The following is a 16,211-nucleotide window of genomic DNA, read 5'->3' as shown; positions in this document are numbered from 1 at the left end:
CCTCTTAATTGCATATTGTGGGGCTGTCTGCTATACTTGCAAGATCGCTCAGGTGCACCCGTCTCATGTGACGCAATATTCAAATGGCCAATCTGAACTACCCATGTCACTCCGACCAAATATGAGGCCATTCGCAAGTGAGATATGATGGGTGTAATAGCTTGGTTCTTTCAGTATGTTCATGCTTGAGTTGTTCTTTCATAAAGTAGTATTCACTTTTTCCACCTCTCCACTGCTTGACAAGCTGGAATTGCAGGAATACTAGTTAAGTTCGTCGGCTCATGTTCAAGCATAGTCGATGGGAAATCCATTGGCTAATTATACTGATGATCATCATCAGTGTATCCTCAACTCCAGAGAGCGACTCATACTACCTATATTACATCTGGCTCCATACTCCGTCAGCTCCCTCCATATAAAGCTCCCTCTTCCTAACACACATTACTGCTGAGTCTTCATGGCACAGCGCGTTCCTGACTGATAATAAGAAACCAGTTCCCAAATATTACAAAAAGCATCTGCTTCGCTTTTAGCCCCTTCCTCCAGTAGATACCCCTAGCGCCCACATTGACCGTATTAAATACACGACAGATCGAGTCGAATCGAACGAAATAATTACTCGCTGAAGGATAATGTTTTGTTGCTCATTTCCAAGCTTAGCTTGAAGGTGAACATCGACCGACTGGTCTGGAAAAATGTTGGAAACGTTAACGGCGTAACGTCATGAGTCTGCGTGTATGGAGTGAGGTGGTCGAGAGTCGTCAGGTAGATAAGTTAGGTCAAAGATCAAGTCCACTTTCTCTTCAAAATTGCGGATCTCATCATAAGTTACCGCCCTTCTCTTGTGTATCGTAATGCCATACGATGTAGTTCGGGAGACCAATGACCTGATAACCGGCACGCTTGGCCATCTTGGCAAAGCCTTCGGTCTCAGCCTGGTTTTCAAAAGCATACGCTGGAAAGTTGATGCCTAAAGATGATGTTAACTGCAACGTTATGGAACTTAATATTCTGTGACCACGAACCTGAGCGATGAACGTCTGCCTTAACGAGAATGTTGACACCACCAATACCATCCAGTTGAACCTCAACGTCTTTGTTTTCGCGCCAATCTCCCATCTTGCACATGTATTCGCGTCCAGTGTCGAATTCCTTGTAGCCTTCGACAATGACTGTGTCCTTCGGCAGGCTATTGGCGAGCTTTCGGCCCTTATCGGACTCGATCCATGAGTTGTAGTCGACTGCGATTGCAAATTAGTAACTCTCAGGTCATAGCGAGACTTGAGGAACTTACATCGACCTTCGATATCAACACCCTTCTCGAACCTGTGGAACCAAATGTCTCGGATGTGTCAGTGCCATGATGTCTCAGAATCTGCTTCAAGGGACTTACTGGGCACGAGAATATCTCTATCGTGCGCAACAAAATCTTCGATGATCCGTCTTGGCGCTTGTTCAATATCAACGTCACGCCAGTACACCCATGAGTGCTCTGGCTTCAGAGCTGTAGCCAAGAGGTAGTTTCTTGCCTTAGCCATAGCTTTGCGACGTGGCGCTTGTACCTCAAATCCATGTCTCTGTTCTGCATCCTGGCTGAGGTGGAAATGGAAGTTCTTTTCGACAACGGTAATACTGTTAAATGGCACCTCATCCTTCCGCTTTTGTAGGTGGTCAAGCTCGGAAGCAAGGACAGCAAGTGTATCGTCTTTCGAGTCAGATATTAAGAAGGCGAGATCGATCAGACGGTGCGGATAAGTGAGCTCTGCGATGAGTTTGAAGTAGTTCTTGAGGAACGGAGCAGCGTCCTTCAGAGGTGTTAAGATCAATACTCGTTCGTTTCGGATGAGGGCCTGTGGGCTCGAGGTGATCGGGTTCAAGTCAATGTGCTGGATCGAAGGAGATTCGACTTTTAGTGGTTTATGATGGTTGAAGAGGACAGGTGTCTGCATGTGTGCATTCCATAGAGCATGCTCGTTCGGTGTCATTTCCATGGGCGACTTGTTTGGGCCCCAGCAACGAACACTGTTTCCATGTTAGTCGAGTTTCTCTACTCGAATCGAGTTGGCGGTACAGACTTTTGTGGTCCCGGGGGTGGTGCTCGAAAAGTACGGTACAGCAGCATCACAATGCCAGTAACGCCTATTAGGAGAAGCAATCGTGATCGTGTCAAATTGCTTCGCAATACTCTGCTTGGAGGCATCTGGGCCTTTGCGGCCTTCCAGTTAAGTCCACCACCAGGGAGAAGCATGGTGAATGCTTCAGCAAGTCGTCCTCTCGCTCTATTCTTGGGATAGGATAATCTATCGCAGAGGCGATAACTGGCGCTGTCGTTACAGCTGTGCTCACGTTTTTTCGTCAGCAACCACGTGAGGTCTTCCAAGGTTCACTGTTCTTTCGATTCCCCCTGTCGCAACGGCTCCGTCTATCAACTCTTTGATCCTGTTCTGTACCGCAGAGTTCTACGGTGTTGTCGACGGCGGCTCCCGCGTAATTTCGTGCTTGGGCAGACTATACCCTGATACGCCTTTGTACAGGGGTTTTGCTGGCCACTTTGAGGTTATTGCTGTCGCGTAAGGGGCCTAGCGTTTCCAAAGTGGCTCAAAAATAGATAATATTCGCATTGAGCAAGAATAGATGGTAAGACCGAAAACGAGTGTGTGATGGTTCTCTATTATGAATTGGTGAAGTCGACAGGCACCGGTTGTAAGAATCCAGGTAAGAAAAATAAAACAAAAAGCACTATTGACATGACATTAATCCACGTTGCGATAGCTCGGATCAGCACTTTGACTTTCGTTGGCTCGACACGACAGTCCGGGTTGTGGCCGGGACAGGGTCCCTGGAGCGTTCCAGAGCTTCCAGACACTCCACTGACCTGCTGTAAGCTCCATTCTTCAGTGGTTTCAGCGGCAGATAGCCCCTATCGAAACGGGTGCCGTGTGGGCGGGTGGAAGAAGCTAACGTCAGCGACGGAAATATACCTACCCTGGAGAGTGCTCCGACGAAGCAATTGAAGTCGTGGCTATGGGTCTTTTTGAAGATATATTCTTCTTCTTCTTCTTCTTCTGTTGACCTTTGGGGGGAATCATATTCTGTGTAGGTAGTACGTGAGACCGTGCTACAAGCGAGGGAGACTTATTATCACCTCGCACATGCTTTTTATGAACAATGTTACGCCTCTATTTGGTCTTTAGAGTGACGAATATATAACCGTAGCATCGATGGACTCACTGGGCAGATACAAACTCGTGCTAAGAAATGATAGAAGTCTGATCAGAAAGGAAGGTTGGCACTACACATCAAGACATCCACAAAAGAGGGGAGATAGATATATAGGTTACAATTCCATAATCGTCAGTCCGTTGTCTTAATTGACAGGTAATGGAAGGTAAGGTATTCAACCTGTGACGTTATTGGTTCTAAATACGCTAAGAGATCGACCAATGGCATAAACAGGGCGCATATCCCGAAGGCTCATAAACGTGAATAAGCAAAAGACTGACACTTTCGCCAACAGGAATACTTGCCAAATTCAAGAACAAAGGCTCTGCTACGCCAAAGGCTACTTGTAAGTAGCGGCGTATTTACCGTGAACCGGATTGTGTTATGCCCACTTTGCTCTTACGACGTCATCCCTCCCTGGCCTTACAGCAATTCATATCATATTCACAAATACTCGGAATAAAGACAGGACTCAGTCCGACGCACATCATGGTCACTACAAGGCGATCCTCACGCATCAGCGCTCGGCCTGCTTCCAGGACAGAGTCATCGGAGAAACCAACATCGAAGGCTACAGGTCGGAAGCGTAAAGCAGCCGCCGTTCAGGACGAGCCCGAGGCACCTTCAACACCACCCCCTAGGAAGCGAGCACAAGGCGAGCCTGCAACACCAGCTGTTCCGCCACCAAAGACACCAACGCCTGCTGCTGCTGGGCTCTTTGCTGAGCCGACTAGCATCACCAAGAAGCCTCGTACTGCGGCCGTTACACGACTTGCAAACCCCAGACTGACAAACGCAACGCTCCTCTCACCAGAGACGTCCCGTCTTGTTACCTCACGGGACATTGATAATTTATCGCCCAGTAAGGCACCGCAGGCGAAGACGACAACAGAGAATCTCCTCAAAGAGGCATGCGACTATCTGGTCAAAGTTGATCCTCGCATGAAACCCTTAGTGGAGAGCCACCACTGCAGAGTATTCTCACCAGAGGGACTGGCAGAGAAGATAGACCCATTTGAGAACCTCTCCAGTGGCATCATTAGCCAGCAGGTATCAGGAGCTGCAGCCAAGTCTATAAAGGCCAAGTTTCTCACATTGTTCGAGGAGCAACCAGAAATCCGATTCCCTCATCCCTCTCAAGTGGCTGCCAAGTCGATCGACGAGCTCCGTACAGCAGGCCTATCGCAACGCAAAGCTGAGTACATCAAAGGTCTTGCAGAAAAGTTCGTCAGTGGAGAACTTAGTGCTCAGATGCTCCATGATGCTTCGGATGCGGAGGTCATGGAAAAATTGATTGCCGTGAGAGGCCTTGGGAAGTGGTCCGTTGAGATGTTTGCATGCTTCGGGCTCAAACGAATGGACGTCTTTTCACTCGGTGATCTAGGTGTTCAGAGAGGTATGGCTGCATTCGTGGGGCGTGATATTGCCAAGCTCAAGGCCAAAGGCGGTGGTAAATGGAAGTACATGTCGGAGCAGGATATGACTGAGCTGTCGACTAGGTTCTCACCATATCGAAGTCTCTTCATGTGGTACATGTGGCGAGTCGAGGAGACCGATGTTAGCACAATGGAATAAACTTCGGTTGCTGGGTCGGTGTGTGTTTGTTGTCATTGTGCCTCTCAGATAAAGATCCCACATTGTGTTGATCGGATACCCTTCCGCGGTTACTACTGCGAGTGGTGATGTCACACTACAGATTCAATGCACAGATTTACTACATAGCTGTCCTCATGGTCTGTCTGGACCCGGTGAATAAAGTCCGACGTACGCGTCTAATAACACATAATGGGTTTCTCATATTGCAATGGTTTGGTGAGGCCTTCTCGTCTAGAGAGCATCTCTCTTATTGGTGTTAAAAGGATCACGACAGCAAACATAATTGGCTTAGCTTGCACAAAGAACATGATTCGCCATCGGCGATCGGCTCCAGGGGAGGCCCTGCTTTGTGGATTCACCCTTGTAACGGCGCGAAGACGGTTGCGCCACGAATCGACCAAAGGCGCCGCTGCCGAGACTGAAGCGGGCCTCGATGCATCCTGGCATCTTGGTACATCGTGAAGGTTGCAAAAAGCAAAGAAAAACACTCGTAGTGAGGATGGGTATAATGTATCAGACAAGACGCATGGATACGTGTCTGACGAACAACAAACTCGACGTTAGCTCGCAGACCGCGAGAGCTAAATGGGCCAATGTGATAGTCAAAGGGAATTTAACCTCGAGTGAGGCCCATAAATGAAAGTCTTGTGCAACCACTTCGCAAATCGTCGAGACTCTTCAAAGTGTCTTGGCAGATATTGAAGCGGGAAGTGGGAAGATGCTTGGTTAGTGACGGAGCCGATCCCACACAAGCTGCAGGCTTGGCTGTCTGAGTGTGGAGTGTAACGCGTCAAGAGGCGGCGGATAACTTCGATTTACACGCCTCAATGGAATGGAGGCGTCCGTCCTGGCCTCTTGGACAGCGGAAGTTTCAACCAAGTAGCCAACGGGAAGAAATCCAGGCATATCTGATCTAAATTAGTGTCCAGACGTGTGTAGTGCCATTCATAGCCGTGGGCCCTTAGCTGATAACAGTTTTTTTCTTTCTCACAGTCTGATGGCTGTCTGGTTCGGAAAGACCTTCGAGGCTGTGCTTTTCAATGAGGCCAAAGAACCCTGAAAAGCCATTGTCTGAGATACACGGAAGATGGACATGCCCAACATGCTCTGGTGCGTCATTTTGATCACCTGGATGATGATAATAATCATGATCATCCTCAATGGACATCTCGAGTCCGTCAAACTGAAAGATAACAAACCCGGCCACCGTGACATGGCATGAAAACAAATCAGGGGCGAATTTCGGTTAAAGGGCGGTGCGAGAAAGAAAGGCCATTTTAAGATCGCAACCTTGGATCTATCCGCGGCATGTGCCCCAGCACATTCATATGAGTGACAATCCACTGAGATAAAGAAGGAGCTGGGCAAGCTGGGATCGAACACAAGACTAACCCATCACTTGAGACTCATGTTAAAAAGGAAAAAGAAGCACATGGACCCCGGTGATAGTGACAGTCCCGTTGCATATCAGTTGTCCGAGACTCCGAATACTAAGGAGGTATATAAAAAAGGAAAGGGAAGCGAGTGCGTGAAGTGGAATGATGATAGAAATACGGAGTAAAGGGAGAAGCATTGGGCTTCCTTGTTATCCCTGGCGCCCCCGGAAGTTTCGATGCCGAGAAAAGTCGTATCGTATTGTCAGTAACAAGATTTGAGACTTTGAGTGGTGTTTATGCTTGGTGATTCCGATGATTGATTCTTCAATCACTCGGGTCCAATATCGATCAATGAGTCCGTTTAAATCACCTCATCAGAGATAGGCTCGTGTTCGCTTAGTTGAATAATTGCAATTTTTGTGACTGGACTCTGCACTACCCGTATGCCAGGTAGATTTATCGCCCTTGACAGGTCGGCTGTGTAACCCTTTACCTCCAACTGGCATCATGATTGATTTGTCTCATAGAAATGATGACGTCTCAGTGGAAGAAAGGAATTGAAGATTGAGAATCCAGGCCCAGACTGGATCGTGAAGTCATAAATGAGTCAGCGGACATGTGCAAAAAAAGACAAATGGAACAAGATGAGTTTGACAAGGAAGGCGGTGCAATGTCTCCGTCTGTTAGCAAGTACTTTGCAGGGGGAGTCATGCCAGGTAATAACACTATGGGATCGCTCGATTGGAAGGTATTTCATTATCAACACGGGATGCATGTTAAAGACATGGAGTTTAGGGCCCCTGCTAGTTGATGCGTAAAGTGGATACTTTGAACAGCGCCCGTAGCTGAAATTGGGGTGCAAATCTCGCCTGCATGCGATGCGATGGAATTAGAGGCACAAAGTTGGAGATTGTAGCTAATTTGGGTGATGAGATTGTCAGGGAATAACAAGGACAATCTACTTTATGTATATATATATATATCGGAGTGAGTCTAATAGAAGAACCATGTGCACATGCATGTGCCTCCTTAAGAATGCATGTCTACTATGACGGAAGGTTACGTAGAATCATAGGTGAATTCAAAAGCTGGACAGATTCAGTAATGCGCTTGGAGTGGCCACAGGAGCCGCGGTGCCTGATAGAGCCCGCTAATGCATATGCAACGCAGTTAAAGTCAAAGAGTGGTGAGCACATCCATATTGTATGATACCCACCTAGAGAGGCAGAAGAAGATATGCACCCACTAATTTCCTCTTCGGGGGATGTTGATTGTTTTGGTTGCTGGCCAAGCAAAATGGAAGGCAGAGAGTGTTGTCATCATTGTTGCATCTAGCTCTGCTTACGCGGCCATTGGGCTTTTTGGAAGCCGGAGGTTGGTATAGGATGCGAGCGCATAAGGTCTTGGCTCGGAATACAGGCAGAAAAAGAACCTACATTGCCTCAAACTAGGACAGATAAAAAAAAAAAACTCTCAACTCAATGGATTAGCTAGCGTCTTGATAGTTCAGTGGTGGTCGGTGTCAATAATTCACGTCGTGTTGAGCGGTGCACTGATAGTCTGATAGATGAGGCAGAACCAAGTCAGTGGGCCCATGTCTCTGAACCATTAGCAGGAGATTAGTGCCTATGCCTTCCATCCCTATTTCTCACACCTGGTCAATGGACCCGTCGCACCCGTCCAGTCCACACTGGAGTCTGGAGTCCAGCTCGCCCTGGCATCGTCTTGGGCCGGTACTGGTTCCTTTTTGGTCTTCAGTGTCTGAGTGCCCCTGGGATAATGGGCCCCGAAACTGGTGACTGACCTGTCGGTGCCCTGCTTTTGTCCATGAACTTAGGTTTTGCCATCCAACTCGAACCCACCCTGGTAGCTCCCCCCATGCCCCATGCAGGCGGCGCCGAATTCCCACCGTGCACTCATCTCGGTCGACCATCTTTCATCTCCTCCCTCCCATCTCCTCCTCTCTTTTTCTCTCGCTCCTTCGAACTTCTTCTTTCCTCTCCTTGTCGGTAATATTCTCGTCCAGTTTTTCTCTTCACGCCACTCGTTTTCGTCAGGCTCTACTCTGCCAGACTTTATCTAGTTCTAGGAATATTCTTAACTGTTCCGTGATATATCTCAGTCGTTCGCCGAGAAACTCTCAAGGATTTGAAGAATCAACACCATCCAACAAAATCACAGGATCCTTTCCCCTTACAAATTAGGTACGTACGAACGTTCATCGCTCGGTCGACTGGCTCGATCCATTGTGAGGTGCTTGCCGAGACGCGCATTTACTTGGCTTGTGCTCCTTGATTGGTTTCGACCGTTCCGTCCCGTCTTTCTTGCCGTCTTGTTTTCTTTCTTCCTTCCCCTGCCTCAAATAATCTTTTTGTGTACACTCTTCCTCCTCCATTCACTTTGCGATTTGGTCTATTCTTGCCTACGATTGGAATTGACGCATCTCCTCATCCCCCCTTCACGCATTCCTTCCAGGTTGGTTGCCATTGAACATTCCCTTTCCTGCCAAAGGGGGCGTTGCTATCGAGCATCGACATCTCCACGACATTGTACTGCAGTTGCTTGCTCGACACCACTCTACATCAGCATCACTTCTTTCGAGGCGGTTCTACTTTGGACCGACATTCATAGGGACCACCGCGACAGACCAGCCCACAGTTTTCTTCACGCACTCGTGTATAATCAACGTTATCTAATTGTTTGTTTATCCAGGCCATAATGCATTCCGTTAAGGTCCTCTCGGCCATTGCGGCCCTCAGTGTCTCTGCCGTTTCTGGTAGGTGAAATCAGATACACCGTCTCGGATATCCTGCTGACAACGACCTTGTCTAGCTGCCACTTGTACCAAGGACGTCAAGATCACCGAACCTACACAAGTCATCAGCTGCGATGTTGTCGACGCCGATATCATCATTGACAAGTCTGTTGCTGGTGCCGTTGTCATCAACGGCCCCAAGCAGATCAAGGGCAACTTCCAGGCCAAGAACGCCGGTGACCTTATCTCTATCTCCAGTACCTCTATTAATTCCATCACTGGAAAGTTCGAGCTCAACAACCTCGAGGCTCTCAACAACCTCGACTTCTCTTCTCTCGAGAGCCTTGGCGAGCTTAGCTTCATCAAGCTTCCCCGACTCGGCGAGCTGAACTTCGGTACCGAAGGCGTTACTAAGATCAAGAGCATTCGAATTACCGACACCTTCATCAGTGATCTTAGCGGTCTCAGCGTCGCCAGTGTCGAGAGCTTCCAGATTGACAACAACCGAAAGATGAACGTCTTCAACTCCGACCTTGTTAATGTTACTACCCAGCTCCTGATCTTCGACAATGGCAACGACGTTATGGAAATTACCATGAACAAGCTCGAGACTGCTGCCGAGATCCAGATTTCTAGCGCCAAGTCCTTCAAGGTCCCTGCTCTCCAGGAGGTGACCAAGAGCTTGAAGTTGAGCGCCAACCCCGAGCTCAAGTCTTTCTCCGCCCCCAACCTGACCACGATCACGGAGACCCTGTCCCTTATCGACATGAACAAGCTCACCAACGTTTCCTTCCCCGCCCTCGAGGAGATTGGCGGCGGTTTCACCATCCAGAACAACACCAAGCTTGAGGCTATTGATGATTTCCCCAAGCTCGAGAAGGTCACCGGTGGTATTGCCCTCCGAGGTAGCTTCGAGAAGTGAGTAAAACCCCTCTAGCATATAGCATTTCCATATCTAACGAGCGATTTCTAGGGTGGAACTTCCCAAGCTCGACCAAGTTAGTGGCAGTGTCGTTGTTTCCTCGACCACCGATATTAAGGAGTTCTGTGATTACTTCGACAACCTCAAGAAGGACAAGAAGATCGATGGTGAGGAGAAGTGCACATCCAACAACAAGGCGGCCAATGAGGGCAAGGACGGTGGTGAGGAGAGCGACGGCTCTTCCGAGAGCAGCAACAGTGACGATCAGAAGGATGCTGCTGGCATTGTCAGCGTCAACATGGCTGTTCTTGCTCTTGCAGGTATTGCTGCCGTTGCCCAGCTCTTTTAAGCATGGAGATGAAGATTGCTGGCTTTTCTTTTAAAGGCGTCATTATCGTCGTCATCATGTTTCCTGACTTTTCTCTACGACATATTGTGCTTGGTCAACATGGGGCACAAAATGCTTTTCATGGGTGGGGGTAACTGTGTGTAAAGGATAACCTGTTAGAGCTTAATAATCGATTGTATTTGGACTTTATTCTTGAGATCATGTTCGCCGAGCTCTGAAAATTGACATCTCTCTTAACTCATCATATAAAGATGTTTAGTTTGTGATAAGCGCTTCTTATTTCTTCTGAACATCGAGAGTCATCAGGAAACCTTTTCGGTCTGCAACTGATATAAAGGATTGCCTAGTTGTTGGTCTATTATGAATATAAGTATATCTCCATCCACCTGATCGCCAACTATTCTTTACATTTGGGTCTTACCAGGTTCCTTGGTTAAAGCATTGAGTGAAACGTGCTTTAGTCATCTATCTATCTTCTAGCTTTGTCCCTCCTGAGGAGCATGACACTCAAGACAACACCAACGCCTGAGAGGGGGAGGCTATACGAGTATATTTACTGGAATATCACTCGTTTCATGCTAAATGCCGACTCTGGTTGGGCAAATTTGTTTCCTCCAAATCTGCAATGGATATGTCTCCATGTTGACAATATTTGAGTATCATCATGCTTGTTTCTGCCTCTTAATCTTTGCTTCTGTCCCACTGCCTAGCCTTGACCTGTCATAAGAAGCACTCTTTTTAGTGGTATTTCCCCTGCTCAAACTTTTCTGTATCGAAGAATTCGGGAACTATTGCATTGCCATTGAATACACGACCATCTAGTTCATTGACTGCCTGTATGGGTTGTCAGCTGTTTGCGGCTGTGAAAGAGGGAACAGGATATTCACCCGAAGGGCTGAAACTTGATTTGTGAACTTGATAAACACTCTGCGACTTTCCTGGTCAATGTATAGTCTCTCCACGCGCCCGTACTGTATCTTTGTTAATTATATCATGCCTGAAAAAGGACATAACTTTCACAAACCTTTTCTCCACACTCTTCTCCGATCTCTTGTCCCAAACCTCCTGCAATCTCCTCCTCGAGATTAGGCATATTTTCAAGCATATTGCGCAGTACTATGACATCACTCATAGTACCGAACTTGCCTGCATTTTCCTCTTTGCGCTTCCCACCAATAATCTTACCCTTACCACCTGGCTCGGCCCATCCTCCACCATCTGCGTCGGCTTTCTTCCGCCGCTTCTCGACTTGAACACGCAAAGGATTGACAATTCCTGACTCATCGGCACCGAGGCCACTGCCCTTTGTCCATCCGTATTTGCTCATCAATCGATGGGCAAAACCAGACTGGCCTGGACGGCTTGATCGAGCCCGAGAATCGTCATCAGGTTGTTCCGGAAGACTAGACCCAAGAGCTGGAGGCGGGGAATACGCATCGTCTTCGACATTATCCCCTGTTGCGTCTTCGTTGTCATGTGGCTTTGAATATCTTACGGGAGCGCGTGATATGGTGGCTGGATTAGAAGGCTGAGAGGGTGATGCCTGTGCAGCAGGAGGAGGAGCGTCCCTTTGAGATATAGCTAAGCGGCGAGTAAATGCATCGTCCCCACTAACATCGCCTGGAGGTGGTGCTGGGGGTGATTGAGGCGGTGGTGGTACGAAAGCATATGACGAAGGTGGAGCGAACTGATCTGATAAAGGTAAGAATTTAACGAAGAGGTTGTTGGCAGCGAACTCACTTGAGGAAACATGACGGGTTTGTTCGTCCTCGTCCTCGTCTGAGAGGTCGCTTTCGTCGCGTTTACGCCGGTGCCTATAAAGCAAGGCTTTCCAATCTCTGACCTCTTGGACTTTCTCATCACTATGCAAGTACTCTTCAACATTAGTTGGCCGTGTAGGGTCATAAATATCGTCCCAATTCGTCTCAAATTCCTCTTGTTGTCTCTTTTTCTTCTTCTTGCGACCTCCACGCTGACGCTTTTCACCCATACCATACATCCACTCATCTTCCTCGGTTGCGGCCCAGTCTGCAAGCGTAGTCTTCGGTTGCACAGGAGCGGGAGTAGCAGAATTCAAAGCCTGCTTAGAAACAGCTGGCTTGGGGAATGCCGGCTTTGGCTTGGCTTGCTTCACCTGTGGACGACGTATAGGTTGAAAGCGAAGAGCGGGATCAATGGGCTTCTTGACGGCAATTTCTGCAGATGTGTCTTCTGCTTGGCTGTACAGAACAGGGGCTGAAGATATTGTCGCTGAGGTTGAAGACGTATCGTTGGGATCCAGCAGATTCTCATAGAGAGATAGCCCTCCTTGAGGTGGCGGCGGCGGAGCTGCCATTGTTGCTATTCAGAGCTATTGTATGATGTATGGAGCTATGAAAGCTTGAAGAGCCGAGTCTTGGTATTTCCTGGTTCAAGGGATGGTTGCGTAAGTTGGGCTTCGAGCTTTATGCCGAAGTTATCTCGATTTATACACAACTGTATAAGTCTGGATTAGGTTCCATGGTTGATGTGAGAGCTTGCGACAGAGCAAATGCGCCGGGTAATTAGCGGTAGTCACCCACGTTATAGGTACCTAGTTACTAAGATAGTCCGCCCCGGGCATTGATGGAAGCTTGAATGAACTCCACCAATCGGTAGGTACTTAGGTATCTACCTTACTCAAGCACCTGCTCTGCATGTACCCCTCCAATAACTTGAACCCCGCCAAAACTTTGTTGGAGAAGGAAGCTTCCCAGTCCATTCACCTCTCATCACCGCGCGGTAACTGGCATGAGCTTTTGTTTATGCCTACCCACCTGCCTACCTGCCTGAGTATTTCTCTCGACTTAGGCTAACCCATACCCCAACCTTTTCTCATTTTCCACATCTCTTTTCGAAGCCTTTTCGGCGTCGGCTCGTGCAGGATAAAGGAACATCGTGATCTTGCCGGGCAGTTTGTTTTCTAGCGCCTGCTCCAGGGCCTCGAGAACTTTACCACCGCCTCCCCCCCCACCGTACCGACTTCTCTCCTTCCACCCTGCGATCGCCGAAACGTATTCTTACAACATAACACGGCACTCGCCATGGCTGATCTTGCGAGCCGAATTACAAAGCCTGATGAGGCTGCTGCGGATCCTCCAGCCGACAGTGCTCCCGCCTCTACTGGCGAACTTGGTCAAGCCGACGGTAACATCGAGGACCTCGGTGGCTCTGGTCTCCATGAGCCTGAATGGGATGTCGAGGTCTCCCTGAGCGAGCTACAGAACAATGAAGCTACTCCCTTCCACTCTGCCACCACCTGGCAGGATCTTGGCCTGTAGGCGGTGATCATCTCATTCTGGGAGAAACATCACTGACATTTCTATCTCAGCCGCGAGGATATTCTGAAGGGTCTCCTCAGCCTTAACTTTCTGAAGCCCTCCAAGGTACAAGGCAGATCACTTCCGCTGATGCTCAGCGATCCGCCGCGAAACATGTTGGCGCAGTCCCAGTCTGGTACTGGCAAAACCGCTGCCTTTGTGACCGCGATATTGTCGCGAGTTGACTTCAGCAAACCTGACCAGCCCCAAGCTCTTGCTCTTGCACCTAGCCGAGAGCTTGCGCGACAAATTGAGGGAGTTATCAACGCCATCGGCCGCTTCATCGAGAATAAGAAGGTTGCTGCTGCGATCCCCGGCGCACTCCCTCGTGGAGAACCCGTCAGAGCTAGTGTCATTGTCGGTACTCCAGGTACAGTGATGGACATCATTCGACGCAGACAGTTAGATGTCTCTCAGCTCCGCGTCCTTGTCCTTGATGAGGCCGACAACATGCTGGATCAGCAAGGACTCGGGGACCAGTGCCTTCGGGTCAAGAAGTAAGTCCCCACGGAGTTGGAGTATACCGACGAAACGCTAAAACTTGATAGCATGCTCCCCAAGGACATTCAGGTCCTTCTTTTTTCGGCCACCTTCCCCGAGAATGTCATGAAGTATGCCAGCAAGTTCGCGCCCAACGCCCATAGTCTTAAGTTGCAGCGTAGCGAGCTCACGGTCAAGGGCATCTCTCAAATGTTCATCGACTGCCCAGATGATAACACCAAGTACGATATTCTTTGCAAGCTTTATGGATTGATGACCATCGGCCAGTCAGTCATCTTCGTCAAGGTAAGTAGTACTAGTTATCGTCGGATCTCTGCTCTAACTCCCCACAGACACGAGAAAGCGCCAACGAGATTCAGAGGCGAATGGTAGCAGATGGTCACAAGGTCTCTGCACTCCATGCCGCCTTTGATGGATTCGAGCGAGATGATCTTTTGTCCAAATTCCGCCAGGGCGAGAACAAGGTTCTCATTACCACCAACGTTTTGGCTCGTGGTATCGATGTTTCCAGTGTGTCCATGGTTATCAACTATGACATCCCCATGAAGGGAAGAGGTGACACTGAACCGGATGCCGAGACCTATCTGCACCGTATTGGCCGAACCGGTCGATTCGGCCGTGTCGGAGTCAGCATCAGCTTCGTTTACGATAAGAAAAGTTTCGATGCCTTGAGCAAGATTGCCGAGCAGTATGGTATTGACTTGGTCAAGCTCGATACTGAGGACTGGGATGAGGCGGAGGAACGAGTGAAGGAAGTCATCAAGAAGAACAGAGCTCAAGCTTCGTATGCCCCTAGTGCGACTGAGCCTAAGGCTACCGAGGGTGCCTAGAACTTGCCCGCGTACGGAGTTCATCCTGGATTCCATAATGGTTTCGGGAACAACGGACCACGCTTTAACGGTATGGCCTATAGCGGCATGAACCAGAATGGGATAGTCTACGATCGCATGAGGTTTTGAGGCTATAATCGCCACAATACAATGATTTGATTCAGCGGGAGGTGCGATGAGGCGACCTATCGCTGTCACCGGCCAGCGGTTTGTGACCTTTTCGAAATGCGACAGAGTTAAGATGGACTGTGGGATATTGAGGATGCAAATAGGCGAGAAAAGCTAGCTACCCTGTGTCTGTCTTTTGCAGGATGGAGATACCAATAACAAAAAAAAAAGGCTGTCATCAAATCATTGTCCGCATGGCGTTTCTTCCACAGTCGTTGATACCCAAAAAAAAAAAAAAGTTGTCTCACAAGGCGAGCTTGGCCTGTTCAGGCAGTGTCACATCTCGCTACCTGGATACTCAGTTAGGCTTGAAAGAAGCAGTAATAGGTACCATGGAGATCGAGTAGAGCTAGCACAGGCCTTGTTTCTCATGAATTATATGTTGATACCAACCGAAAAGTAAGATGGTGAAGTTCTGCCGTGAAAGGGACCCAGCCTCGTTCACATGTTCGCCGTCCATATTTCTCTCCAACTGTCACTTATTATTAATCCTTGGCGGCCTAGCCTTGGTCAAGATTTTTCATGATCCAGCCTCTCCATTTACAACAGCCTTACTCACCGCTCTCCCTACTTCATACCGCCCATGACGCTACTGCCAGGAACAGATCTTGTTCGTGTTACAAATCAAGACTGGCTAGCTGGCTACTTGTGGAAGTTGTGGAGGCTGTAAACGAAGTCAGAGGTGCATGTGTTGATTGATCAATACGGGACGCAAGAATAAGAGCTCCGTGTTATGAAGTGGACCTCTCTATTTGAGACACAGGACATGGGCGTGGACAAATTGATAATGCTAACTTACCTACTGTCTCTACACCTCAAGTTCAGCCCACGCGATGCCCACAACGTCGACGGCAACGTTGCTCAACGGTCACAACGGTATAATGGCGGAGGGGGTGGATGACATGATGCTATCAGGCTCGAGCAGCCCGAATCCGAAGAGCCAGTCAGAAGCAGGTGTGAGATGAGTTGGGCGCCATCTCATCGAGAGATATGCGTTGTAACCAGGTCGTTTATGAAAATGCTGGGTATTGACAATGATTGACATGAATTGCCCCCACCAAGGGGGAATGGCCTACATCTGAGGCCCGAGGGCTTCCGATATCGAGATGCATAATGGGTCTGCCAGAAGAAGCTTCAGAAGCGAGCCACGTTGC

General features: G+C 48.7%; 5 protein-coding genes across 11 annotated transcripts; 3 read left to right on the top strand and 2 right to left on the bottom strand.

The window, feature by feature from the left end:
* Positions 1-73: 73 nt before the first annotated feature.
* On the bottom strand, positions 74-2,900 carry FOIG_07203 (mannan polymerase II complex ANP1 subunit). 2 transcript variants are annotated; one of them, XM_031206648.1, is made up of 5 exons: positions 2,076-2,900; positions 1,394-2,022; positions 1,295-1,342; positions 1,026-1,241; positions 74-970 (listed from the first exon to the last, which is right to left on the bottom strand). In XM_031206648.1, exons 1-5 carry the CDS (start codon positions 2,246-2,248, stop codon positions 822-824), a joined length of 1,215 nt encoding a protein of 404 aa, XP_031063767.1. In that variant the 5' UTR covers positions 2,249-2,900; the 3' UTR covers positions 74-821. The 2 variants fall into 2 exon arrangements, with proteins under 2 accessions (XP_031063767.1, XP_031063768.1); XM_031206649.1 differs by having other exon boundaries at positions 164-970; positions 1,295-2,022.
* Positions 2,901-3,426: 526 nt separating this feature from the next.
* FOIG_07202 (DNA-3-methyladenine glycosylase II) lies at positions 3,427-5,037 on the top strand. Its single transcript, XM_031206647.1, has one exon. The coding sequence runs from the start codon at positions 3,607-3,609 to the stop codon at positions 4,795-4,797; it is 1,191 nt and encodes a 396-aa protein (XP_031063766.1). The 5' UTR covers positions 3,427-3,606; the 3' UTR covers positions 4,798-5,037.
* A 2,834-nt stretch (positions 5,038-7,871) lies between these two features.
* On the top strand, positions 7,872-10,604 carry FOIG_07201 (uncharacterized protein). 3 transcript variants are annotated; one of them, XM_031206646.1, is made up of 4 exons: positions 7,872-8,398; positions 8,907-8,970; positions 9,027-9,867; positions 9,923-10,604. In XM_031206646.1, the coding sequence occupies exons 2-4, from the start codon at positions 8,913-8,915 to the stop codon at positions 10,218-10,220; spliced, it is 1,197 nt and encodes a 398-aa protein (XP_031063765.1). In that variant the 5' UTR covers positions 7,872-8,398; positions 8,907-8,912; the 3' UTR covers positions 10,221-10,604. The 3 variants fall into 3 exon arrangements, with proteins under 3 accessions (XP_031063765.1, XP_031063764.1, XP_031063763.1); XM_031206645.1 differs by having other exon boundaries at positions 7,872-8,669; XM_031206644.1 differs by having other exon boundaries at positions 7,872-8,970.
* Positions 10,605-10,614: 10 nt separating this feature from the next.
* Positions 10,615-12,819, bottom strand: FOIG_07200 (uncharacterized protein). Of its 3 annotated transcripts, XM_031206641.1 has the most exons (4): positions 11,961-12,819; positions 11,245-11,912; positions 11,108-11,191; positions 10,615-11,054 (listed from the first exon to the last, which is right to left on the bottom strand). In XM_031206641.1, the coding sequence occupies exons 1-4, from the start codon at positions 12,553-12,555 to the stop codon at positions 10,959-10,961; spliced, it is 1,443 nt and encodes a 480-aa protein (XP_031063760.1). In that variant the 5' UTR covers positions 12,556-12,819; the 3' UTR covers positions 10,615-10,958. The 3 variants fall into 3 exon arrangements, with proteins under 3 accessions (XP_031063760.1, XP_031063762.1, XP_031063761.1); XM_031206643.1 differs by having other exon boundaries at positions 10,637-11,054; positions 11,108-11,912; XM_031206642.1 differs by having other exon boundaries at positions 10,637-11,191.
* FOIG_07199 (ATP-dependent RNA helicase DBP5) lies at positions 11,223-15,593 on the top strand. Of its 2 annotated transcripts, XM_031206639.1 has the most exons (4): positions 11,223-13,515; positions 13,570-14,055; positions 14,107-14,344; positions 14,392-15,593. In XM_031206639.1, exons 1-4 carry the CDS (start codon positions 13,283-13,285, stop codon positions 14,887-14,889), a joined length of 1,455 nt encoding a protein of 484 aa, XP_031063758.1. In that variant the 5' UTR covers positions 11,223-13,282; the 3' UTR covers positions 14,890-15,593. The 2 variants fall into 2 exon arrangements, with proteins under 2 accessions (XP_031063758.1, XP_031063759.1); XM_031206640.1 differs by having other exon boundaries at positions 11,223-14,055.
* The last annotated feature ends 618 nt before the right edge of the window (positions 15,594-16,211 follow it).

This window comes from Fusarium odoratissimum, assembly GCF_000260195.1.
Source record: "Fusarium odoratissimum NRRL 54006 unplaced genomic scaffold supercont1.10, whole genome shotgun sequence".
NCBI classification, from domain to species: Eukaryota; Fungi; Ascomycota; class Sordariomycetes; order Hypocreales; family Nectriaceae; genus Fusarium; species Fusarium odoratissimum.
Note: the sequence above shows the minus strand (reverse complement) of the source record. Positions and strands in the feature narration are given on the sequence as shown.

What these genes read in the sequence shown, in the direction of transcription:
- FOIG_07203 (XM_031206648.1), bottom strand. Translation starts at nt 2,248, where the DNA reads ATGCTTCTCCCTGGTGGTGGACTTAACTGGAAGGCCGCAAAGGCCCAG. An exon ending in CCACCCCCGGGACCACAAAA is followed by an intron (nt 2,023 to 2,075) that starts GTCTGTACCGCC and finishes ACATGGAAACAG; the next exon opens with TGTTCGTTGCTGGGGCCCAA. An exon ending in GGCAGACGTTCATCGCTCAG is followed by an intron (nt 971 to 1,025) that starts GTTCGTGGTCAC and finishes CATCATCTTTAG; the next exon opens with GCATCAACTTTCCAGCGTAT.
- FOIG_07200 (XM_031206641.1), bottom strand. Translation starts at nt 12,555, where the DNA reads ATGGCAGCTCCGCCGCCGCCACCTCAAGGAGGGCTATCTCTCTATGAG. An exon ending in AACCCGTCATGTTTCCTCAA is followed by an intron (nt 11,913 to 11,960) that starts GTGAGTTCGCTG and finishes TACCTTTATCAG; the next exon opens with ATCAGTTCGCTCCACCTTCG. An exon ending in GAGAAGAGTGTGGAGAAAAG is followed by an intron (nt 11,192 to 11,244) that starts GTTTGTGAAAGT and finishes ACAAAGATACAG; the next exon opens with TACGGGCGCGTGGAGAGACT.
- FOIG_07199 (XM_031206639.1), top strand. Translation starts at nt 13,283, where the DNA reads ATGGCTGATCTTGCGAGCCGAATTACAAAGCCTGATGAGGCTGCTGCG. An exon ending in ACCTGGCAGGATCTTGGCCT is followed by an intron (nt 13,516 to 13,569) that starts GTAGGCGGTGAT and finishes TTTCTATCTCAG; the next exon opens with CCGCGAGGATATTCTGAAGG. An exon ending in CAGTGCCTTCGGGTCAAGAA is followed by an intron (nt 14,056 to 14,106) that starts GTAAGTCCCCAC and finishes AAAACTTGATAG; the next exon opens with CATGCTCCCCAAGGACATTC.
- FOIG_07202 (XM_031206647.1), top strand. Translation starts at nt 3,607, where the DNA reads ATGCCCACTTTGCTCTTACGACGTCATCCCTCCCTGGCCTTACAGCAA.
- FOIG_07201 (XM_031206646.1), top strand. Translation starts at nt 8,913, where the DNA reads ATGCATTCCGTTAAGGTCCTCTCGGCCATTGCGGCCCTCAGTGTCTCT. An exon ending in CAGTGTCTCTGCCGTTTCTG is followed by an intron (nt 8,971 to 9,026) that starts GTAGGTGAAATC and finishes GACCTTGTCTAG; the next exon opens with CTGCCACTTGTACCAAGGAC. An exon ending in CTCCGAGGTAGCTTCGAGAA is followed by an intron (nt 9,868 to 9,922) that starts GTGAGTAAAACC and finishes AGCGATTTCTAG; the next exon opens with GGTGGAACTTCCCAAGCTCG.